The sequence below is a fragment of the Oncorhynchus nerka genome, linkage group LG15 (assembly GCF_034236695.1).
Source record: "Oncorhynchus nerka isolate Pitt River linkage group LG15, Oner_Uvic_2.0, whole genome shotgun sequence".
NCBI classification, from domain to species: domain Eukaryota; kingdom Metazoa; phylum Chordata; class Actinopteri; order Salmoniformes; family Salmonidae; genus Oncorhynchus; species Oncorhynchus nerka.
Genome location: NC_088410.1, coordinates 87,113,323 through 87,140,074, shown reverse-complemented (window position 1 = coordinate 87,140,074; position 26,752 = coordinate 87,113,323). Strand labels below are relative to the sequence as shown.

The following is a 26,752-nucleotide window of genomic DNA, read 5'->3' as shown; positions in this document are numbered from 1 at the left end:
CATAGGCGGCGTGTGCATAAGGCTAAGCTTCCCCTAAAGTATATTTAATTAAATTGCCAAAAATATATTGCCTAATTAGCGTACTCCTGTTTATACAGAAATAAATACGATCACTCAAAATAGGCTACACCAGAGAGCATGATTTGGCCACAGAGGATCATTAGCTTCTTCTTTTTTTAAGGCTGTGGATTGTTTTAAATCGCGTTGCCTACAGTTGGAAGGGCCCGAGTTTTGGAAGCGCGCCCTGTATTGCCTAGTGTGAGACAACTTCTGAACAACGTCGTCTCCACCATGATTGACACATGACTAAAATATCAACAGTGTAGCCCTGGTAATGGTTTTAATTCCGCAGATAATAAATGATATATTCTCAGGTGAGGGAGAAGTGTGATGTATTGACACGGTGTTTAGGTCTGGGGTCGTGTTTCAGGCGCGTTGCTATTGGCTGGTTCTGTGATGCGCGCCGTTGACTGGCTGCGGAGGAAGAGACTGCGCTCACAAAATAAACTGCCAGCCACATCACATGCACTCTTATGTCTGAGGTGCGTTGAGTGGACATCGGACCTACTGAGGAAATTGTGAACCGTTTTGGATTAATTGTTCTATTAGAGGAGTCAATTATTGACCAATGTAAGTAGCCTGGTATAGAGAAATGCATCATTAACTACAAAAACGCCGAATTATGAACCACGTGAGATCTATATTTTGTATGCTGACTGAACCCTTCTCTTTTTGCAGGATAAAGTAATCAATTTGGAATTCAGACAGACACGATAAGATCAATGGTAAGTTTATTTTGTAACATTTGCAACAACAACAAAAAATGTGATATGTTATTTTTTGTGGTGTGATATGAGTTGGAGAAACATGCTGGTACTGAAGTGCCCATGCATTTCTAACCGTTGTACCGAACAGTGTGCACGGGGAGTTTATTACGGTGAGCAGCCCAATGTTGTGGGAAACAAAACCAAATGATCGGTGCTTTTAACTTTCCGACCCTCCCGTGACAGTCAGGGCAGCAGAGAACAATGCATAGAAGCTGACTACAATGGTTAACTATATACTACAATTCGTTTGATAAATGGGAGCTCTCTTACAATTGTTCCATTTTATTTTGAAGGCCTGTCCTTTTTTTTAAACAAACTTTTGTTTTAGAAATTAAATAGTCTTGTTTTGTCGCTTAATTCTTTATATATTTCTGTCAGATGCAGTTGCACATATCTGGAAATCAGAATATATTTTAGCTGGTTACATGCAATAGGGCTATTCAATAATGAGCTATCAATGTGTTTTTGATGAACAGTCAACGATAAATAATGAGATACAAATGTAATTATCAACTATACATGCCTCCCTCCGACATCTGTGTTTTGCTCAGTGTTCTTCCTTCGGAGTGTTTCCTGTAGCACTGATATGGCCATAGCTTGGCCTTGAAGCTCATTTCTTAGCTCAACCAATGACGGGTGCTCTCTACCATTGTTTAACAACACCACAGTAATGAAAGGTTTTGGAAGGCTGGAGTGTTCACAGACTGATTTTAGGGTACTATTTTGATCTCCCTAAAGCCAACTCATACAGTTGGCTATGTGTTGAGCTGGGTGAGTCGGACCTCCACGCTATTGTGAAGGACTCTGCACAGGGATGACCTTTCAGGGTTTGAAGCCCCCCTGTGGCCCTGCCTCACTCTGTCAAACAGCGCTTTCTTCTACAGCTGTGAAAACATCAGGGCTTCCCCAGTGGGCAAAAACCGCTTGAATCAACATTGCATTTTCTTGTTGAAATGACATGGAAGCAATGTGATGACGTTGAATGAAAATGGAAGCAATGTGATGACGTTGAATGAACATGGAAGCAATGTGATGACGTTGAATGAACATGGAATACTGTTTGAATTTGAAAAAAGTTTATCAACATAACTTTTTTTATAGCCGACTGTTCATCTAAATGCAATGACGTGGTCACATTTTCTGTTGATTTCACGTTAGTATGACAACGCAACCTATTGTAAATCATAACTAGACAATGAAATGACGTCTGTGCCCAGTGGGTCATTTCTGCAGGCCTGGTCTCCTCACTGTGCCTGTAGACTGCACACTGGCCTGAGACAGCTGAGGGTTGGGATTTAACACACATTGTTGGAGTCTGTCTGCTTAACAAGCGTGGAAAAACCTTGGAGCTGTCTAACAAGGGAGAGTGTATCAAATGACATCATTCTGCAGCTGAGGAACACGTTCTTTGTTGCACAGGGAAAGTTCTTTTTTTACACATGAAAAGTCCCTTGTATACAGTAGGCTTTGTTCTGTGAGCTACAATACCTAAGTGAAGTGGATTGATTTTAAAGTGTTGCCATGTCACCTTTTAACCTTGATGTGACAAGCTGAAGTGATAGAAAATGGAAAGGTCATTTCTGACACATGCAGCGTTTACCGTGAATGCAGTCTCCACCAACGAGGGAACATTGCCTTTAAATTGCAATCACACTAACGCAGCGATACCGATTGAATATAGCCCCTAGTCATTAAGACATCCTGAGATGCTGTTGTAATGTTACTGAATGCTATTGGACTTTAATCTTGAGGTGATCTTAGGAAATGCCATTGATTTTTCATATTGACTTTTTGTAAGACTTTCAACCTTTATGGTCAGTGATGTACCGGCAAAATAACCAAAACTAACGTGATTTATAAAAGTGGCATTCAGACTTGAGATGATTTGGTGATGACTTTTAAATGAATCATACATGGGGTTTCTCACTCCCATTGTCTAATCCCACAACAGTGATGTCATTTCCTGCTAGACAATATGGGCCAATCCCCAAGGAATCCTGTAATTCTAGTGTGTACCACAGGATGTGCACTTCTAAGCTCCTCTAAGATTCATCAGGCTCTAGGCTGTCTCTAGGCTGTCCAACTTCCTCTCTGACTTAAAGAGGCAAAGAGCGTTTCCCTGTACATCCTGTTCCCACAAGCCATGTTCTAATAAACTCCGGAGCACTCGGTTGAGAAACCTCTGCATAAAGCTGCTCTGAGGTTTGGGTGGAATGAGGTGGAGGTACGGCTGCAGAGGGTGATCTCAGCTGGTTAGAATCTTGGTGCAGTGCTGGGTAGATGCGCAGGAAACTGTTTTAGCTTTTGGACCAGGAGTTGGTGTATGGACATATTTCCAATACAAAGTAGGATGGTGGGTTGGACTAACTTTAACATTCAGTGAAAATGAATGTGTCTGTAAAAGTGTGTAACATAATCTTATATATTTTATTATGTTCTCAAAACATAAACGGAGGAGTGTGTCAGTTTCTAACCCGTTATCTCCCTGTCTCTCTAGTTGTGTCTTCAGGACTCTGAAGACTGTCTGGTGGACCAGATGCAGTACATGAGGTCCCTGCAGGACCTGAAGCACATGAGCCGACCGCTCAGCGATCCCTCTGGCCGCTCCTATGCCATGACCCGTGCCTGCCAGCAGAGGGCTCAGCAGCGGGAGCGCCTGTCACGCCTCCGTAGGCCCATCTCTGAGGCCAGCACTTACGACTCAGCCTGCTGCCTGGCCAGCCCCATGGAGGAGGAGGAGCAGGAAGGCCAGAAGCGGTTAATGCAGGGCTCCCCCAGCAGTGACAAGAGTCTGGAGTTTGACTCGGGCTACTCTGAGGCATCCTGGCAGGACGAGGATGTGGTGCTCAGGAGGACCAGGAACGTACGTGTGTCTAACTCCGCCTGCCTCCGCACCAACCGGGGAGTGGGTCCCGCCGGCCGGATCCGGCCCAAATCCACTTCTGACGCTTGTCTGGAGCGCTGGACGTCATTTGAGGCGAGCAGCGACCCAGAAGACTGGACCACGTCACTGCTGAGCCGCAGCAGGAACAGACAGCCCCTGGTGCTGGGGGACAACAGCTTCGCTGACCTCATTAAGAACTGGATGGACCTGCCAGAGTGTCCCGAGCCAGCAGAACTCAAGCCCCATGCAGGCCGGCGCCTGGCAAAGGACCTCCTGGTCAACATGAGGAGGAAGCTGTCAGGGATGTCTAAGAGCGTGGAGATGAGGGCCAGACCAGCAGACAGCACCAGGGTCAGCAGGGCCGCGGTGGCCCCCAAACGCATGTCCTGCCCCGTGGGCTTCCAGCCACGCAAACCATTCTTTCACCAGTCCCACACAGGCCTGCACCAACTGGGAACAGACTTCTACCAGTTCACTGCTCTCATGAAGACAGGCAGCCGACAACCTATCATATGCAATGACATCATCGGGTACGTCTGATTGGAGTGATGTCAAAACTACGGATTCTTACCACAGATTTACATAATGTTATTTAATTTTTTTATATGTGCTTTATGTTTAAATAATGTTGAAATTGTTACAATAAAAATGTTTGTCTATTGAAAATATTTTTGGGGGACTGTAATAATTAACTTAAAGGTTTTATTCATAAATAACTAATGAAATGAAATAATGCATGTTTTAATTTAGATTCAGCTTTCAGATAGTGACATCTTGCCAAGAACTATGGCATAAACACTCTTTAGTTCATTATTTAAATGACCTGTCAACTGACCAACATCATGGCAGTCAGTTGCCTTTGAATACCTGCCGATTTGAATACAAACAGCAGGGTGAAAGTGAAAATGGGCTTTCCAATGGTCCATTGTGATGGATCATTGTTATCGGACACAACTGGTCTATAAGATGTGTCACATGATGCTTAGATGTAAAAGGAGTAGCTCTGTAAATGTGCAGCCATGTTGTAAAAACACAGCCATATTCAGTGTTCAATGTATCTGCATATACACTTCAAATAGATTTGATTAACAACATGAACACATCAAATGAACTACAAACACAATTAAAGCATCAGAGGACGCACTGAGCATACATTTTTTCTTAATCAGTCACCGAATCATATCCCTCAACATAGACCTATAGAGCAAAGCAGTGTATTTCAGAATAGATCTTCAGATCCAGCTGAGGGCTGGATGTTGAAGAGATTAGAATGTGGATGAGGCCTAGTGTTTAGGTAGGTCTCCACAGTGAGAGAGTGACGGGAAGGCTGAAGACATCAGAGCTCTTGGCCTGGGTCCCCCTCGGAGGGGAGGGGTGTGTGTGTGTGTTGGGGGTTGGTAATTTGACTGGCGAGAGAATATTTTTAATCCTTTTTCACCCCAATTTTGTGGTATCCAATTGGTAGTTAGTCTTTTCTCGCCGCTGCAACTCCCGTACGGACTCAGCGAAGGTCGAGAGCCATGCGTCCTCCTTGGCATTACCCAAGTTGATAACAGATAATGAAGTAATCAAAGCCAGGCATAGGCCAGAAGGAGAATCAGCTCTCCAAATCACGCTCTAGCAGAGATCCCCTATAACCACTTCAATCACTAACATTGCAGTGCATGGCTAATGGGATATGACTGTGGGACTGGACTGGTTATGTATGAGGGTACAGACAGCACAGGAGTGTGAGGCGTGGAGATCATTATCCTCAGTCACCTGCTCTGTGCTCCATTTCCTTCGAAGCCTCTGTCTTTCACATGGTGATAGTTCTAAGGGGTAGATGGAGCAGGGGTGATCTCTGACTCACAAAGACAGGCCGGCAGGAAACCAGTGTGGAACCCAACACACACAGAGCTTGATCACAAATCACAGGTGATTACAACAGATACAGAGGTGAATAATTTAATCAAATACAAATTAAACGCCATTCTTTATGATTACAATAATAGAAGTGGAAAGCTATTGTTTATTTATCACAACAATGCAGCTTCTAGAAATCCATATATTTTCCCCAGAAAGAACATGACCCGTGGCCTGGGTGCGAGACAACATATTCCATACATATCAACATCAAAATGCAGCTTGTTTTAATTTACCAATATAATTCAATGGAGGTCCTTTCTTTAGTGATCTGAGCAGATAACTATGAGGTGGTTAGGAGTGTGGCTCTGTTAGGGCCTCTCAGGCTTGTCCCCTTTTGATGACATCATCTGAACAGGTACCTGATGGGAGGGACCGTCTCACAGTCCTTATCCTCGGCGAAGGAAGGGAACATCTCCAACATGTGCAGATGTTGGGAGACCTCAAGCTTGGTCACCAGGCTGACCACATCAGACACACTGCCAAGACAGACCACAACACACACATTGACAACAGCTTTTTGGTGACTGAAACAATACTCCTTAGTCATACATCTTACTTCAAAAGAGAATTGATAATTATATCCCTGGTAGAAAATGAGGGACATTAGTATTTTTTGGTGTGTATTTTATTAAGGATCCCCATTAACTGTTGCAGAAGCAGCAGCTACTCTTCCTGGGGTCCACATCCTTTGTTACATTACAGCAATTCAGAAAAAGCAGAAATAGTATAATAAACTGAGACTATACACTGACTGTGTTCTATAGCTAACCAAGGTTCATGTCATCTGGATCTTTAATACTGCTCCATACAGCCCACTAGGCCTGTAAACACAGGAAGCTGAATAGGAGCCAGGGCAGGGCCCCACAGCCCAGGATGTGGCTCCTGGAGGGGACATTTGTCAAAAGAGGCCTACTGTCCACACTGACGCCCCCCTACCCCATCTTCCCCTTATCTACCCGTAGCTTCCTCAGGCCAGGCACTAGGCTGACACTGGGCTCTCAAGGGATTGAGGTGTTAACATAAACCCCAGGAAGACATACGCTGTGTGTCAGGAGGAACAGCGGGAAAGGGGAGGCGGCTCAGAGAGGTAGAGGGGGCGAGTGTCAGGAGGAACAGCGGGAAAGGGGAGGCGGCTCAGAGAGGTTAGAGGGGGCGAGTGTCTGGAGGAACAGCGGGAAAGGGGAGGCGGCTCAGAGAGGTAGAGGGGGCGAGTGTCAGGAAGAACAGCGGGAGGAAGAACAGCGGGGGGGAGGCGGCTCAGAGAGGTAGAGGGGGCGAGTGTCAGGAGGAACAGCGGGAAAGGGGAGGCGGCTCAGAGAGGTAGAGGGGGCGAGTGTCAGGAGGAACAGCGGGAAAGGGGAGGCGGCTCAGAGAGGTAGAGGGGGCGAGTGTCAGGAAGAACAAGGCATAGACATGGGGGAGCGGGGGAGAGCCAAGAAATTGTCTGTCGTTTTACAAAGCTAAGCAGGATCTCCTGGATCTGATTAAAAGGGCCTGTTTCACTGTACACGTTCAGGGCTCCGAAACACTGCTCTGTTTGTGAAAACAGGGGTGGAGTAAGGACAGGCCCTGAGTATACATATTCCTATCTGTGTGCACATGACTGAGCGAGTGAGAGAGAGCGTCATAAGTCGAGTGAGTTATTTCAAGCCCGTCGCGTGTGAGGAGTTGCTTTGCGTATTGGTATGTGCATACCTTAACAACATACAGTAGGTACTGCCATGGCAAGACAACAGAGCATGGCTCACTCTTGCTCCTCTCTTCACAGAGCACAGGAAGCCTACAGACTAGGAAGAGCCATATCTCAGTCAGCAGTCACTAGTGATGCATGTGACAGTGTGGAGATGAGTCCCTCCTTTTCTGAGGAAACAGCAGACAGCCATTGCCTGCTAAACAAACATCAGGGCTGCTGCATGTGTGTTTATGCCTGGCCTGGACATAACCCTTTTACCAAGCTCTTCCCACACGTTACCCCACCAGAAGACAGGCTAAGGTATGGTGATAATGTCTTGACTGGCTCAAAAGCTTTGTTTCAGGACATACCTCTTCACCAGCCTCTCCGTGTGATTGGAGCCAACATCGTACAAGACAGCATTCCCATAAAACAGGCCGGTGATCTCCAAGTTGTATGTTTGCTGCAAATTAAACAGTAATACCACATTACATTTAGTATCATGGAAGTAAATGCACAATGTTCATTTTAAAAAGTTTAATTTTAGTTTGAAGTTCCTAATCAGTATATATAGGTTAACATTAAACAAGACCCAATGAAAAGAGTCTTTATAGAGTCCTATGGTCCAGTGGACTACAGCAGTCCAAGGAAGTGTTGCAGGGTCTCCAAAAATAAACCTGCAGATCTCAGAGTCGGGATGTCAAAGGTTAGGGGAAACTGAAGCAACTTTGTTTTTGCCAAATGTTATTTTCTTTCTCAAAATAAACAGTGGGAGGAATCAACAAGCCAATCCTTTGTTTTGGACAGCTCCATGTGTACTACACAGCATGTGGTCGTTGTGATGAGACAGTACAACTGACCTATTTGTGTGGTTGTCTCACCTAGCTATCTTCCCTTCTCTGGTTTTAAAAACAGGCCATAAATAAGAGTCAGAAACATACATTAGTGAAACTGTGGGTCCAAATGTACTACAAAGTGTAAATAGGAACATTTTGGTCATATAGTCAGTCCAAGGCCAAAACTGAGTTTTGTGAGTTCGTCATGACTAATTGGTATGGATTAATAAGAGCAGTGTTCACGAACACGAGAGAAGCAGCTGTGTTGATGGTGCTCTATAAGCTCCACGCGCTCTATCCAATCACAGCTCCCAGAACCTCCAGACAGTGAGACAGACCTGCCCATTACACAGCGCCTCAGACTTGTTTACATAAGACAACATATCTCTAATGTTATGTTGAAATAACCCATGGGCCTAAGCCCTTTATGGAGTGGCCACTTGCTGATGTGTTTGATAGTGTCAATCACTCGAGTCTGCCACTTTTTGGGGCAAAATGAGACGATTACAGCGCACTCCTAGCCCAACTGCATCTTGTCAATATTACTAAATTATTTTGCAAGCATCTTGTCTCCCCGTGACATGTTTTGTAACATGATTCCCTATGAAACACTGCTAGATAGACACAGGTAATAGCGAGAATGTTGACAAAAATGCCACCCAAACACTGACCTATCCTCTCCCCAGTGACCTGATATGCCGATTGTGGTCTGCTCAATGTGTCTGCAAGCTACTACTTGCTAGCTTCAGTAACAAACGGAGTTGGAACTTAGCTAGCAAGTGATTTTGGGCACTGATAAACAGCGTGTAGCTTTTGCTTTATTTCCGATAGTTTGACAGCAGATAAGGAAGTTGTAGACATTGTTATTGGGAATTAGTCCTGAGCACGCAGTCAGACTCAATAGACTGTATGTAGTGCACTGACTCGTTTTTCATGCACAACTTGGGAAATAATACACCAAACAACTAGCTAGATGTAAAATTGCGTGACTAAGGCCAAATGTATTTATCTAAGATTAATTCTGACTATTTTAAGTAAGTGACTATTTTGAGAAAAAGCTATGTTGCTGCCACGGTGACTCAGGAGGGACAAACAGAACTTGCCCGGGTACGATATGCGAACATGACACACCCACATCAAACCACATCCCTACGACAACTCGTTTGGCTTCAGTCATGGCCGCTAGCATTTCTTAATGAGCAATATTCAAAATGAGGCCAAATCAGGTAGTGCATTTGTCTTAAAGGGAGACTGCACTAAGTGTAAGTCACTCTGGATAAGAGTGTCTGCTAAATTACTCAAATAAAAAGTATACCTCTAGATAACCCCCTGCTCTAACTACTATATTGATTCTAGTGCACTGGAAAGGACAAGTGACATTTTAGAAACACTCTGGAATTGATCAGACACTGACAGTCAGGGAGAAAACAAGAGGTACATGCAGACAGGATCAGAATGCCTCCAGCCACACAGGATCAGAAGGCCTCCAGCCACACAGGATCAGAAGGCCTCCAGCCACACAGGATCAGAAGGCCTCCAGCCACACAGGATCAGAAGGCCTCCAGCCACACAGGATCAGAATGCCTCCAGCCACACAGGATCAGAAGGCCTCCAGCCACACAGGATCAGAAGGCCTCCAGCCACACAGGATCAGAATGCCTACAGCCACACAGGATCAGAAGGCCTCCAGCCACACAGGATCAGAATGCCTCCAGCCACACAGGATCAGAATGCTTACAGCCACACAGGATCAGAAGGCCTCCAGCCACACAGGATCAGAATGCCTCCAGCCACACAGGATCAGAATGCTTACAGCCACACAGGATCAGAATGCTTACAGCCACACAGGATCAGAATGCTTACAGCCACACAGGATCAGAATGCCTCCAGCCACACAGGATCAGAATGCCTACAGCCTCCAGCCACACAGGATCAGAATGCCTCCAGCCACACAGGATCAGAATGCCTACAGCCACACAGGATCAGAATGCCTCCAGCCACACAGGATCAGAATGCCTCCAGCCACACAGGATCAGAATGCCTCCAGCCACACAGGATCCGAATGCCTCCAGCCACACAGGATCCGAATGCCTACAGCCACACAGGATCCGAATGCCTACAGCCACACAGGCAGACAGGATCCGAATGCCTACAGCCACACAGGCAGGCAGGAATAAACACACACTCAACCCTTTAGACTCAATCACCTGTAAAGGTATTGAATACATCTGTAGAAAGACTGGTAGTGCCCATCACTCAACGACAGCCAGATGAGCCCCCCCCTCCACCACCATCCTCTCTCTACTGCCCCCTCTTCACTTCAGTCCCATTGTGTTTGAAGAGATGAGGGTGACTAGGTTCTAGTAAGCTGTTCCAGAGACAAACCCTGCATGTCAGACTTTATGGTACTACAGACACATGAACAATGTTTACTGAACCAAAATATAAACACAATATGTAGTGTTGGTCCCATGTTTCATGAGCTGAAATAAAAGATCCCATATACACAAAAAGTATTTCTCTCAAATGTTTGTTAAGCATTTCTCCTTTGCCAAGATAATCCATCCACCTGACAGGTGTGGCATTTCAAGAAGATGATTAAACAGCATGATCATTACACAGGTAATGGGGACAATAAAAGGCCCTCGAAAATGTGCAGTTTTGAGTCAGCGTAGAATTGGCATGCTGACTGGAGGAATGTCCACCCGAGCTGTTGCCAGAGAATTGAATGTTAATTTCTCTACTATAAATCTCCAATGTTGTTTCAGAGAATTTGGCAGTACGTCCAACCGGCCTCACAACCACAGACCACGCATAACCATGCCAGCCCATGATCTCCACATCCAGCTTCTTCACCTGCGGGATGGACTGAGACAAGGCGCCTTGACAGCTGATGAAACTGTGGGTTTGCACAACCGAAACAATCAGAAACCTTCTCAGGGAAGCTCATCTGCGTGTTCGTAGTCCTCAGCAGTCTTGACCTGAACGCAGTTCAGCCTCATAACCGATTTCAGTGGGTAAAAGCTCTCCTTCGATTGTCACTAGCACGCTGGAGAATTGTGCTCTTCATGGATGAATCTTGGTTTCAACTGTACCAGGGAGATGACAGACAGCGTCGTGTGGCGTCGTGTGGGTGAGTAGTTTGCTGATGTCAATGTTGTGAACAGAGTGCCCCCATTGTGGCAATGGGGTTATGGTATGGGCAGGCATAAGATATGGACAACGAACACAATCACATTTTATTGGTGGCAATTTGAATGCACAGAGAAACTGACGAGATCCTGAGGCTCATTGTTGTGCCATTCAACCGCCGCTATCACCTCATGTTTCAGCATGATAATGCATGGCCTCATTTCTCAAGGATCTGTACACAATTCCATGGCCTGCATACTCACCAGGCATGTCACCCATTGAGCATGTTTGGGAGCCTCTGGATCGACATGTACGACAGCATGTTCTAGATGTTCACCAATATCCAACAACTTTACACATCCATTGAAGAGGAGTGGGACAAGATTCCACAATCACCAACCTGATCAACTACATGCGAATGAGATGTGTCACGTTGCATGAGGAAAATGGTGGTCACACCAGATACTGACTGGTTTTCTGATCCACGCCCCTACCCTTTTTTTTAAGGCACCTGTGGCCAACAGATGAATATCTGTATTCCCAGTCATGTGAAATCCATAGATTAAGGACTAATGAATTAATTTGAATTGACTGATTTCCTTATATGAACTATAACTCAGTAACATCTTTGAAATTGTTGCATGTTGCAGAAGCCTGACCATTGCATATATTTGTGCTCTGAGTGTGTACAGCATCTGGCAATGTTGGTTTGAAAATGCATGCATACAATGCGTAGCTCTGTGTAATATGTATAACAGTGCGAGGCATGCAAGCTAAAACACGTTTCTATAATTGAGATATACAGTGCTAAACATGGTCTTGGCTGAGTAATAAAAGGGAGGCTGAGATACCTTCATGTGTAGCAGCAACTCTCCCAAGGTCATTTCCTGTCCACGGTCACATCTGCCATAAACCAGGAAGTCATCCCACAGGGAGTACTCCTTTCCTGCAACCTGCCGATAGACACAAAACACACAAGCAGAACACCTGTCACATCACACACACTAAATCGGTCAGGAGAGAGGGAGCATTGTCTAATATCTTCCCAAAACAATAACAACTGGTTAATGGTCAATGTCAGACTAAGCTCAGCAGTGAGATCAGAATTCAACTAGTTACTCAACATTTAACAAAACAAGACAATGTGAAATGAAAAATCTAATTCAAACATTCCTCACTACATTGGAGGAACACGGGGCCCATGTCTATGTCTCCACTAGGAGAGCAGTTAGGCCAGGGGTCTCCAAACCTGTTCCTGGAGAGCAAGCTACCCTCCTGTAGTTATAACTAGCCTGATCCAGTTACTGTAATTATTAGAATCAGGTGCGCTAGATTAGGGTTAGAGCGCAAACCTACAGGACAGTTGCTCTCCAGGAACAGGGTTTGAGATCCCTTCCCTAGACACAGTCAGGTCTGTCTAGAGCCCAAACACAGACTCCTCTGGAGTCACAGGGTGCTTGAATATTATATCTCACATGGGGAGAATAAACAGAAGTGCATAAATTAAAGTCCACACCTCTGTGAATATGAATCTGTGAAATAACAGCATAGGAACTTTCCAGAAGCCTGGCCAGACAGCAGATCAAATAGCAGTAACAGTAAGGGGCTTTTGTCAAGAATTTTAGGGGCCAATTTTTCTTCAGTGTTTTCCTGAATCAATGTGTAAACTCTGTATCTGGAGAGTTTCTCCAAATCTTCTCTGCAGATCCTTTCAAGCTCTGTCAGGTTGGATGGAGGGTTTTCATCAAGGATCTCGCTGTACTTCCCTCTGTTCATCTTACCCTCGACCCGGACTGGTCTCCCAGTTCCTGCAGCTGAAAAACATTCCCACAGCATGATGCTGCCACCACCATGCTTCACCGTAGGGATGGTGGCAAGTTTCCTCCAGACGTGACGCTTGGCATTCAGGCCAAAGAGTTACATCTTGGCTTCATCAGACCAGAGAATCTTGTTTCTCATAGTCTGAGGCCTTTCGGTCCCTTTAGGCAAACTTCAAGCGAGCTGTCATGTGCCTTTTACTGAGGAGTGGCTTCCGTCTGGCCACTCTACCATAAAGGCCTGGTTGGTGGAGTGCTGCAGAGATGGTTATCCTTCTGGAGGGTTCTCATCTCCACAGAGGAACTCTGGAGCTCTGTCAGAATCCCCATTGGGTTTTTGGTCACCTCCCTGACCAAGGCTCTTCTCCCCGATTGCTGTTTGGCCAGGCGGCCAGCTCTAGAAAAAGTCTTGGTGGTTCCAAACTTCTTCAATTTAAGAATGATGGAGGCCAATGTGTTCTTTGGGACCTTCAATGCTGCAGACATTTTTTGGTACCCTTACCCAGATCTGTGCCTCGACACAATCCTGTCTCAGGGCTCTACCAACAATTCCTTCAACCTCATGGCTTGGTTTTTGTGCTATATAGACAGGTGTTTGCTTTTCCAAATCTTGTCCAATCAATTGAATATTGATGGTGGACGCCAATCAAGTTGTAGAAACATCTCAAGGATTATCAATGGAAATAGGATGCACCTGAGCTCAATTTTGAGTCTCGCAGCAAATGGTCTGAATGTCTGCCCGTTCATAAAAAGACTGTTTCTAAGTCTGGTTGTTGAACTGGAATAGTTTAGTCAGACCAGGGGATACAGGCAGGGTGGAAAATACAGATGTACTTTATCCTGTCCACAAGCTCAGCTTCCACTCCCCAAACCCTTCTTTTAGATATCACATATTCAAGAGGAAACACAAGTGTTGAAACACAACAGAAGACTTAATGTAAGTCAATAAATGTTAGGCTACAGGAGTGATTATTGAGTTGTGTACCAAACACAGATCATGTCATCAATGCATCCAGACTGCAACACTAACGCCAATGAGCGCTGTGCACTCTCATGTTACGTTTACACCAACAGAAGGAGTGGCTGTCTGACACAAAGCCTGTTTAATAGGAGTAAGGAGAAATGACCAGAACATAGAGCTTCTGTCAGTATCCTACTGAGCTATATGACGCTAAGCTCTTGGTGTGACTCCACCATCACCCTTAAGGTGTGCTGGCTAGGTGACCTCTGGTTTTATACCCTGATTACACCAGGCACTACATCTAGCGATCAAACCACCAGAGACCATCCATTTTCAATGGTTGGGAGGATACACAAGGACACATCCAGCGACTATGATCTCAGAAGCCAGAGTTCAGAAAGTCCCAAGGTTATGCAAATGAGCAGCGACACAGGTGTATAATAACCAATCGGAGAAGGGAGTCTTGGTAGCTAGCTTTGACTCTATGCTAGATGACGTGATGTTATGCATGCTGTTTGGAAGATACACATACAAAGCGAGAACTTGAAGATTCTTTTCTACTTTGTAGCTTTTGGTATAACTGGGCCGTAAGTGGACAAGAAGGAATGGTGATCCCAGAGAGGATCATACCGCAATGGCCTCTAACCCAAGCCACTGTTTATCTCTATAGGATCAATCCCAGTCGTCCAAACATAGACCAAGAACGCTTCATCTTCATGATCCAGTTAAAGCTCAGCTAACATAAACATTCCTGCTCCTCTGGCCACCGGACTGACATTACACTCCAGTGGCCTCACATGACCCATCTGTTTACCATCAACATCATAATCCTCTCTCCGGCTCCATCTGCACGACCGAGGGAAAGTGTCACGTCACCTGACCACGGCTCTGCCAGGGTTCCTCACTCCCAGGAGAATGTGTCAAAATATGTCACTTTTTGGGCCTAACCAACGCAGGATCTGTCTGGGGGTTTTGTGACAGATGAAAATTTGGCCTGAGACACCAATAACAAAACTAGAACAGAACCTGTGTCCAATTATCTGTGCTTCAGCAGCCAAGAGGAACGGTCAGAGAGTATCTTACAGTCTACTGTCTACTCCCACTGCCTGCCTGGTGGGGATAGAGTTCTGCAGACACACTCACAGCCTGCTACTCATATGGTCTTATTGGGTGTGTAGCTATAACCAGCAATGATCAAACATTGGGAGACGAAGGCATCATGGAATCTAACCCATCACCACATACTAAGTGAAGATTAAATGAAGATGTCAAATGATGTTGCTGCAGAGAGGATATGTTCCACTGCTGTACATCAGACAGTGGGTGACAGTGTTTGGTAGTAGCAGTGGTTTTGGGTGGATGGCAATGTTTGCCATAGTTAGGAGAGTTACATTATGCATTTTGGCATTGCCAGTTTTGGAACAGAGAGGTTGTCTTTGCCAAGAAAGAGGGATTGTTTGAACTCTATAAAAACACAGATGTGAGACTTTGTCGTCTTTGTGAAGAACTGCCTTGTTGAGGCTTTCAATAGAGATGGATCAGAGCAATGTTTGTAATTAAGGCCTTTGTGTAGATTGTTCAGAATATAAACTAGGCTATTTTTATCTCTCCCTCCCTCTCTCACAGGCCTTTCCAGGAACTCCACAAGGAGCCTTCAGCCAATCGGCCGCCCAATCAGACTGTATGTGGCCACGTGTGACGTCATCCCCTCACCGCCTCAGAGGGTATAAACACAAGCAAGAACGGTGGAAGTTAGAACCAAAACCGGCTGCTGCTGGAAACAATTACAAGTCTTATAGACTCCTCTCTTAGACCCCCCACACCCCATCCAATGTTTCTTTGTTTGAATTCCTATAACAGAATACACAATCATCCCCACAGAACTATAAACTAAAAGAAAGGAACCCAAAATGGTGGACAACAGCCTCTGCTTTGATGGCTCCAATAATGTCACACATCTGAGGGAATGTTCAATAAGGAAACCAACAGAAAGCCTGCCGGCCTCCACTTACTGGTGATGCATAATGACAGGCTTTGTTGGTAATTCAATTATAACTTTCTTGAATCCTAATGGGTTAAAACTCTCGCTTGGCCAATCAGACATCATAGTGAACGTCTAGGCCCACAGGGTCTTAAAGCTAGCTGAGACATCAATGGTTAGGTAAACCCCAAAACTGTCAGAGTATTGTGCTCAGATGGGACACTGCTTGGCTGCCACCCAAAGAGCAGCAATCCATATAAGGTCTTATGTCAGCACTATATACCAACGAGGGTGGATCTACAGAATAAACAGAGGACCGATGGTGGACAAGAGTGTGCTGTTCATGTCAAACACTGGCCCTCTGGAGTTTGTCCTGAGGTCTACTCTGAGACAGTCAGTGCAAAGCTGTTTAGAACCCGATCTGGCTGGTGAGTAGAGATGTATGAGACAGACAGACAGACAGAGAGAGAGAGCGAGACAGACGAGACAGGCAGACAGAGACAGGCTGACAGAGACAGGCTGACAGATAGAGACACTCACGGACAGCATATGGCCCATGTGGAGTAGTCTCTGTTATGGACACGTGCATGTTTTCATGTAGCACTCTCCCTTCATCGAGCACAGCAAACATTCTCATCTGCTATCCACATATCAGAGCCTGCATTATTGCTGGGGCTCTCTACTCAAACACAGAACACCTGAGTATCAGTGTGTTCTGTGTTCTGTATAATCATAGGATTATTCACATACATACAGTGGGGCAAAAAAGTATTTAGTCAGCCACCAATTGTGCAAGTTCTCCCACTTAAAAAGATGAGAGGCCTGTAATTTTAATCATAGATACACTTCAACTATTACAGACAAAATGAGATCACATTGTAGGATTTTTTATGAATTTATTTGCAAATTATGGTGGAAAATAAGTACATACACATCAAAACTTCAGAGGAAGAAACATTACAACATTATCTATGCTTTCAAAATGTTGGCCTTCAAGTGCATTTCTCCCTTCATAAAGTACTACTGTACTCTCTCTAACCATCTATGAGTGAGAGGGACGCCACCAACTGACATTGTAAGATAGATAACCATGATCAGAAGTGTGTCCCTCTCCCAGACAGAGATGTTCCTCTCAGATTGAGGCAGCTCCCCCTCTCTGTCAGGATGTCCATTTGAACACCCTGCCACTGTGCTGTTAGGTGTCTCCTCTCCATTCTGGCAGGAAGCTGGGTGAGACATCCACTGAGGCTCCATAGCTACTTCCTGAAGAAAAGGAAACCAGGCTGTGGTGGCTTTCAGGACAAAAACGGACAGAAACTGAGTTGTCTTTGTGAGATGCAGAGTAGGTGAACGGATGATCTCTGCATTTGTGTTTCCCACCGTGAAGCATGGAGGAGGAGGTGTGATGTGTGGGGGTGCTTTGTTGGTGACACTGTCAATGATTTATTCAGAATTCAAGGCACACTTAACCAGCATGGCTACCACAGCATTCTGCAGCGATACGCCATCCCATCTGGTTTGCGCTTAGTGGGACTATCATTTGTTTTTCAACAGGACAATGACCCAACACACCTCCAGGCTGCGTAAGGGCTATTTGACCAAGGAGGAGATTGATGGAGTGCTGCATCAGATGACCTGGCCTCCACAATCACCCGACCTCAACCCAATTGAGATGGTTTGGGATGAGTTGGACCGCAGAGTGAAGGAAAGCATGTGGGAACTCCTTCAAGACTGTTGGAAAAGCATTCCAGGTGAAGCTGGTTGAGAGAATGCCAAGAGTGTGAAAAGCTGTCATCAAGGCAAAGGGTGGCTACTTTGAAGAATCTCAAATATATTTAGATTTGTTTAACACTTTTTGGTTGCTACATGATTTAACACTTTTTGGTTGCTACATGATTTAACACTTTTTGGTTACTACATGATTCCATGAGTTATTTCATAGTTTTGATGTAGTCACTATTATTCTACAATGTAGAAAATAGTAAAAATAAAGAAAAACCCTTGAATGAGTAGGTGTGTCTACATTTTTTGACTGGTACTGTATATAGTCCACAACCCTTTACCACACACACACACACACACACACACACACACACACACACACCTCACTCTGCATCCAGGCAAAGCCAGACATAAAACAGGGGGAAATAGAACAGCCTTTCATTAACAGACCGGACACATGGTCTAATGAACAGCAACACACACTTAGTATGACAGATAACAGAGCTCAGTGATAGACGAGATCCAGAAATAGCAACAACCCCTGACAGCAGATATACTGTACATGTTAACTAAACACATAGCTACACAGGAAGTTCAGGGAGCAGGGGTTCACAGGGAAGCTAGGGGGAGTTCTGCCATTGAACCACAGCACTGGAGAGATAAAGCAACCAGAATGGACATGACTAAGTCCCTGTCGAAGAGGACAATCGCGTGTGTTGGTCATTTTGAAAATGCCACATTTTCTAGCTGCTAGCTGTGGTACTGGGGCTGTAATCATGATGTAAGGCAGCAATCTGCCCTTTCACACAATGGCCCATTTTCCCAGGCAGGAACTGTTTCAGGGAGATAATCTTGATAAGTCCCCCTTCCTGCAGGGTGCTGCATCGTAAGAAATGGCAATTTCACACTGTAGACACAGCAACAGAGCCTGGCTAAAATTCAAATTAGAAACCAAACCATGAAAAAAATGGTATTGTATGCCCTGCATGAATGGATTCAACGTGTGCTTTAGAGGAGACTGATGGGGTACAATCAGTGTTCTTTTAAATCATACCGTTATGACAGTAATCCATCCCGTTTTCACCCTCATCTCTTTCTGTAGTCTTCCTCTTTCCTTTCATAGCCTCAAATTAGAGAGAGACAGCTTTCACATTTTCAAATATCCTCCTCACACCCGGCCAGAATGTGACACAGGTAACTCCAGGAAATACCTCTCTCTGGGCAGCTCGCTCTTTCGAATGACAACAGCAGTGAAACCAGCTAAATAAGTGAACAATCAATTTCCTCTTGTCCCCGTTGAGTGCATCATGGCAGTATTACAAACCCTCCACTGACGTCCTCTCTACGTCACACTGAAACCACACAGGGCATGCCTGACTGTGATGCAACCCATGTGTCTAAATATCAATAACTGCCCGCTGGGTCACCACAGTGTCACAGGTTTTTACTACATGCTACCTCTGAAAGTGGTGTAGTAGCTTGCCAATTGTGATAATGCAGAGATGCACTTGTTTGTTTTAGATTGAATTGGTGGTTGTGTTGTGCATCTACAGCCTGGGATGATATTGATCATGATTCCAACAGGAGTACTGCGCGGAGGCAGATGGCAGCCTAAAAGCCTCAACATCCAAAACTTCTGCACCCTCTCTACTCTCTTAAGGCGTCCGGCATACATCGGCTAGGCGAAGTGAACATCTATACTTTCATACCCGTAAAGTATGAGAAAAGAGAAAAAAATTGACAAAATGTGCATGAAAACTAATTGTCTCTCGCTAAATGACAACAAACACTTAATGTTCCCATTTCTACTAGGAGTAGTACTGTTGACCAATCACCGACGAGGCGGAGTACACTTAAACCCTCACGCAAGAAAGATACCAAATTAGGTCAAATATTATGAAGCAAACAGACCTAGACTACGATCCAATAATACGTCCACTTTACACTGATTCTAATTCTGTGAAGTGGCCATAAGAAACACACCCCATAGTTGACAGTGTCTGTCAGAGCAGAAACTATACCATTGTAACGATCCTCTTCGTCTGATGAAGAGTAGTCAAGATCGGTTCAAAACGCAGCGTGGTAAGTGTCCATTTTAATATTTATTTTAACTCAGAACACTAAGACAAAATAACAAAAATAGACCAACACGAAACAGTTCTGTCTAGCGCAGAACACAGAGACAGAAAACAACTACCCACAAACACAGGTGGGATCAGGCTATCTAAGTATGGTTCTCCATACCAGGCCAAACACCAGGCCAAACACAGAAATACAAAACATAGAACAAAACATAGAATGCCCACCCCAACTCACGCCCTGACCAAACCAAAATAGAGACATAAAAAAGGAACTAAGGTCAGGACGTGACAAGCATGCAGACCAAGAGAAGACTCACAGCTGTAATCGCCGGCAAAGGTGCTTCTACAAAGTATTGACTCAGGGGTGTGAATAATGAAGTAAATGAAATATTTCTGTATTTCATTTTCAATACATTAGCAAAATACACACACGATATTGTGTGTAGGGGGAAAAAACAATTGAATCCATTCTGAATTCAGGCTGTAACAAAATGTGGAATAAGTCAAGGGTTATAAATTCTTTCTGAAGGCACTGTGTTTGATGCTGTCTGTCTGTAACGTTGCATATTGTATTTCCCCTGGTTCTATTGATCCACTCCTATTGCAACAGGAAGTCACATCTATATTGACATGCAATACTTAATAGAATGAACATGTAACAACAGTAACACCCCGGGGTTGTTATGGATAACTAGGGCTTCATTAGCCCTCATCTGATGTTCAATACGTGTAAATAGTACATGCTGCAGGCATATTTGGCCCTAGAGACCCACAGTCAGTGTGACATTTGACCAATCAATGCATGGCACTGTATTGATTCTAGAGCAGCTAGCAAGCTAGGAAGATCAGTAGAATGGACTATAAATTAGATGGCTGTTGCAGAACATACGATCAGTAGAATGGACTATAAATGAGATGACTATTCCAGAACATAAGATCAGTAGAATGGACTACAAATGAGATGACCGTGCTAGAACATAAGAACTGTCCCAGAGGAACTGCTGAGCCTCAGGACTGCTCAGGGCCTCTCTACCGTAGGCCCCACGTCTCTGGCTTTAGCCCCAAACTCCCACAGACTGCAGTGGGAAACATGTAAGCATTAGCAGTAGCATTAGGAAAAGGCTCAAAAGATACACACAAATTACACACAACCTCAATTAAGAGGAAATGACTAACCAAGTCTTAAGAGCAGTGTGTTGGGATAAATACCCAGGAGGCCTTGTGGTGGGGAAAGGAAGCGGTGAATATGTGTTAATCGCCTGTGTCCGGCTGCAAGGAGCCACTTTAGAGGGCTACAGTGAAACAGCCGTGGAACCACAAATCAGGCTGTGGAGCTAGAGGCGTCAGCAGAGCCTAGGGGCCATAGAAGACAGAGAAAGAGAAAAGAGAGGAAAACAGAGTGAAGTAAGTTAGATGGAATTGGCAGACAGGACAAGGGGAGACACACATGCATATGCATACTCTGCATACATGTCAATTCAACCACAGACAAACACAGCCCAGACAGGAAATGAGTTATCCACTAGGGCCTGGTGTGACACAGCAACAGGAAGTGTGTTCCTGCCAAACCCAGCCCTGACCTGCGAGGTGGTGCCCGCCTGACCCTCTCGCTTGACCTGTTCTCAGGCTGCCATGGTTCAGTGAGGACTGCGTTGGGGGGGTCACTCCAGATCCAAACCATCCCTCCCACCACACGTCGGCCCCATTCAGCCGAGCCACTAGTGCTTCTACATATGGTTCCATGTGTTATTCTGCTTGCTTAGAATATACTGGTGTTCTCCCTGGTGATTTGATATGATCGGAGGTTCTTGTTGCAGGTTTTGTAACTTACATTACAAAAATCACACATGTTATGAAGCTGTGGGTGTAGAAATCATGCAAAATAAAAAAGTCTTTGTCCTATCATATTGCATAACAACATAAAATCATATTTTTTCTTGGTCATTGGATCCCTAACAAACAACACCTTGGCCTATACGCACCCCGGGACTTCACCTTGGCCTATACGCACTGCAGCACTTCACCTTGGCCTTTACGCACTGCAGGACTTCACCTTGGCCTATACGCACTGCAGGACTTCACCTTGGCCTATACGCACCCCGGGACTTCACCTTGGCCTATACGCACTGCAGGACTTCACCTTGGCCTATACGCACCCCGGGACTTCACCTTGGCCTATACGCACTGCAGGACTTCACCTTGGCCTATACGCACTGCAGGACTTCACCTTGGCCTATACGCACTGCGGGGCTTCACCTTGGCCAATACGCACTGCGGGACTTCACCTTGGCCTATACGCACTGCGGGACTTCACCTCGGCCTATACGCACTGCGGGACTTCACCTTGGCCTATACGCACTGCGGGACTTCACCTTGGCCTATACGTACTGCAGGACTTAACCTTGGCCTATACGCACTGCAGGACTTCACCTTGGCCTATACGCACTGCGGGACTTCACCTTGGCCTATACGTACTGCAGGACTTCACCTTGGCCTATACGCACTGCGGGACTTCACCTTGGCCTATACGCACTGCGGGACTTCACCTCGGCCTATACGCACTGCTGGACTTCACCTTGGCCTATACGCACCCCGGGACTTCACCTTGGCCTATACGCACCCCGGGACTTCACCTTGGCCTATACGCACTGCGGGACTTCACCTTGGCTATACGCACCCCGGGACTTCACCTTGGCCTATACACACTGCAGGACTTCACCTTGGCCTATACGCACCCCGGGACTTCACCTTGGCCTATACGCACTGCGGGACTTCACCTTGGCCTATACGCACTGCAGGACTTCACCTTGGCCTATACGCACCCCGGGACTTCACCTTGGCCTATACGCACTGCAGGACTTCACCTTGGCCTATACGCACTGCAGGACTTCACCTTGGCCTATACGCACTGCGGGACTTCACCTTGGCCTATACGCACTGCGGGACTTCACCTTGGCCTATACGCACTGCTGGACTTCACCTTGGCCTATACGCACCCCGGGACTTCACCTTGGCCTATACGCACTGCGGGACTTCACCTTGGCCTATACGCACTGCGGGACTTCACCTTGGCCTATACGCACTGCAGGACTTCACCTTGGCCTATACGCACTGCAGGACTTCACCTTGGCCTATACGCACTGCAGGACTTCACCTTGGCCTATACGCACTGCAGGACTTCACCTTGGCCTATACGCACTGCAGGACTTCACCTTGGCCTACCCGGGACTTCACGCACTGCGGGACTTCACCTTGGCCTATACGCACTGCGGGACTTCACCTTGGCCTATACGCACTGCTGGACTTCACCTTGGCCTATACGCACTGCAGGACTTCACCTTGGCCTATACGCACCCGGGACTTCACCTTGGCCTATACGCACTGCAGGACTTCACCTTGGCCTATACGCACCCGGGACTTCACCTTGGCCTATACGCACTGCAGGACTTCACCTTGGCCTATACGCACTGCAGGACTTCACCTTGGCCTATACGCACTGCGGGACTTCACCTTGGCCTATACGCACTGCAGGACTTCACCTTGGCCTATACGCACTGCGGGACTTCACCTTGGCCTATACGCACTGCTGGACTTCACCTTGGCCTATACGCACTGCAGGACTTCACCTTGGCCTATACGCACTGCGGGACTTCACCTTGGCCTATACGCACTGCAGGACTTCACCTTGGCCTATACGCACTGCTGGACTTCACCTTGGCCTATACGCACTGCAGGACTTCACCTTGGCCTATACGCACTGCAGGACTTCACCTTGGCCTATACGCACCCCGGGACTTCACCTTGGCCTATACGCACTGCAGGACTTCACCTTGGCCTATACGCACTGCAGGACTTCACCTTGGCCTATACGCACTGCGGGACTTCACCTTGGCCTATACGCACTGCGGGACTTCACCTTGGCCTATACGCACTGCTGGACTTCACCTTGGCCTATACGCACTGCGGGACTTCACCTTGGCCTATACGCACTGCGGGACTTCACCTTGGCCTATACGCACTGCGGGACTTCACCTTGGCCTATACGCACTGCGGGACTTCACCTTGGCCTATACGCACTGCAGGACTTCACCTTGGCCTATACGCACTGCAGGACTTCACCTTGGCCTATACGCACTGCGGGACTTCACCTTGGCCTATACGCACTGCGGGACTTCACCTTGGCCTATACGCACCCCGGGACTTCACCTTGGCCTATACGCACTGCGGGACTTCACCTTGGCCTATACGCACTGCAGGACTTCACCTTGGCCTATACGCACCCCGGGACTTCACCTTGGCCTATACGCACTGCAGGACTTCACCTTGGCTTATACGCACTGCAGGACTTCACCTTGGCCTATACGCACTGCAGGACTTCACCTTGGCCTATATGCACTGCGGGACTTCACATTGGCCTATACGCACTGCGGGACTTCACCTTGGCCTATACGCACCGCGGGACTTCACCTTGGCCTATACGCACTGCGGGACTTCACCTTGGCCTATACGCACTGCAGGACTTCACCTTGGCCTATACGGCCTTCACCTTGGCCTATACGCACTGCAGGACTTCACCTTGGCCTATACGCACTGCAGGACTTCACCTTGGCCTATACGCACTGCGGACTTCACCTTGGCCTATACGCACTGCGGGACTTCACCTTGGCCTATACGCACTGGGACTTCACCTTGGCCTATACGCACTGCAGGACTTCACCTTGGCCTATACGCACTGGCATACGCACTGCGGGACTTCACCTTGGCCTATACGCACTGCGGGACTTCACCTTGGCCTATACGCACCCGGGACTTCACCTTGGCCTGTACGCACTGCGGGACTTCACCTTGGCCTATACGCACTGCGGGACTTCACCTTGGCCTATACGCACTGCGGGACTTCACCTTGGCCTATACGCACTGCGGGACTTCACCTTGGCCTATACGCACTGCGGGACTTCACCTTGGCCTATACGCACTGCGGGACTTCACCTTGGCCTATACGCACTGCAGGACTTCACCTTGGCCTATACGCACTGCAGGACTTCACCTTGGCCTATACGCACTGCAGGACTTCACCTTGGCCTATACGCACCCCGGGACTTCACCTTGGCCTATACGCACTGCAGGACTTCACCTTGGCCTATACGCACTGCAGGACTTCACCTTGGCCTATACGCACTGCAGGACTTCACCTTGGCCTATACGCACCCCGGGACTTCACCTTGGCCTCACATTGTCTTCCCCTTCCATCTCAATTAGTTCCTACTTTCTACTTCATGAAGCTGTTGTTGACTGATTTGTTGACGGCCACCGAATGCCACTTTGTGACCCATACCGGAGATACTTCCCCTGTCAGTTACAGACAGCTACTCAACATTGTCCACTACTAGACCTATACAGACGGTGGACGAGGACGGTGTGTGGGACATCAAATCTAGTCACCTTCGCAGGGTCTCATATCATCTTGCATTGATAGCAAAATTAACTCACACCTATGCAAACATTACATTACATTTACATTTAAGTCATTTAGCAGACGCTCTTATCCAGAGCGACTTACAAACAAAAGAGTAATCACTACTGTATCACATGTCACTGTGTCCATTTCAGTTTCAGAGAAGGACAGTACACAGTGGTATGTGTTATCATGAAACCAATATTAACATCTAACCAAATCTTCTGCTCACTGTCTTAGCGCAAATAATAACTTTTATGAGGTAAGGTTAACAGTGGTGTAGAGAAAGTTTGGTAATAGCCACTGTGTAAACCAGTCTCTAATTTGAGGCCCGGAGGTCACAGTTGATTTATTTAATCATAGAAGTCACGGTAGGGAATAGGTATTCCTTTTTGACTGTGATTGGGAACCGTTCCCAAAGTCTGTCTCAACAGTCACACTAGAGTCCTCTGAGCCAGTAGGTATCTGGACAGCAGTCTTCCAGGTTTGTTCTAACTGGTCCTCAGCTCTCCTCTTCTGACTAGCAGGAGCACATGCTAGTTTATTTTTAATACATTTGCAAAAAAAAATCTAAAAACCTGTTTTTATGGGGTATTGTGTCTAGATTGATGGGGGGAGAAAACAATTTAATCAATTTTAGAATAAGGATGTAACGTAACAAAATTTGGAAAAAGTCAAGGGGTATGAATACTTTTCAAATGCACTGTACATATCTACCTATCATTCCAGTATCCCTGCACATTGTAAATATGGTACTGGAACTGACTGCAAATATATATTGCTTACTTACTTTCTTCTGTTCTTCTTATTTTAATTTATTGTGTGTTTTTGTTCTACCTTATGTTATTTTTAGTGTTACATTGTTATTGATTACTGCATTGTTGGGTTTAGAACTTGTAAGAAAGCCATTTTATTGTACTAGTGCATGTGACATCAAAACTTGAAACATCAAAACCAACCACTGCATTCCACAGTATGAACCTCAGACAGTGCCTTCAGAAAGTATTCACACCTCTTGACTGTTTCCACAATTTGTTGTGTTACAGCCTGAATTTAAAATGGATTAAATTTAGATGTTTTTTTGTCACTGGCCTACTCCACACAATACCCCATAACGTAAAAGTATAATTTTTTTCAATTTTTTCACAGATTAATAAAAAATAAAAACCTAAAATGTCTTGAGTCAATAAGTATTCAACCCCTTTGTTATGGCAAGCCTGGCAATAATATTGTTTAACATCATTTTTGTATGACTACCTCATCTCTGTACCCCACACATACAATTGTCTGTAAGGTCCCTCAGTCGAGCAGTGAATTTGTAACACAGATTCACCACGAAGACCAGGGAGGTTTTCCAATGGCTCCCAAAGAAGGGTAGACCGGTAAAAAGAATAAAAACATTGAATATCCCTTTGAGCATGGTGAACTTATTAAATACACTTTGGATGGTGTATCAATACAAACAGTCACAACAAA

General features: G+C 45.9%; 2 protein-coding genes across 3 annotated transcripts in view; one reads left to right on the top strand and one right to left on the bottom strand.

Moving 5' to 3' along the window:
• Positions 1 to 482: 482 nt before the first annotated feature.
• On the top strand, positions 483 to 4,379 carry LOC115143467 (PAK4-inhibitor inka2-like). Its single transcript, XM_029683928.2, has 3 exons — positions 483 to 630; positions 739 to 785; positions 3,325 to 4,379. Exons 2-3 carry the CDS (start codon positions 783 to 785, stop codon positions 4,249 to 4,251), a joined length of 930 nt encoding a protein of 309 aa, XP_029539788.1. The 5' UTR covers positions 483 to 630; positions 739 to 782; the 3' UTR covers positions 4,252 to 4,379.
• A 1,263-nt stretch (positions 4,380 to 5,642) lies between these two features.
• The window catches only part of uba7 (ubiquitin-like modifier activating enzyme 7), a 129,551-nt gene continuing 108,441 nt past the window's right edge, over positions 5,643 to 26,752 (bottom strand). The window contains exons 22-24 of one of the 2 annotated variants that reach the window (XM_065001993.1): positions 12,111 to 12,212; positions 7,663 to 7,754; positions 5,643 to 6,095 (exon numbers count right to left, since the gene is read on the bottom strand). In XM_065001993.1, coding sequence (XP_064858065.1) covers positions 5,963 to 6,095; positions 7,663 to 7,754; positions 12,111 to 12,212 — 327 coding nt within the window. In that variant the 3' untranslated portion in view covers positions 5,643 to 5,962. The remainder of the gene's footprint in view (positions 6,096 to 7,662; positions 7,755 to 12,110; positions 12,213 to 26,752) is intronic. The other variant, XM_065001994.1, reaches the window with a different exon arrangement.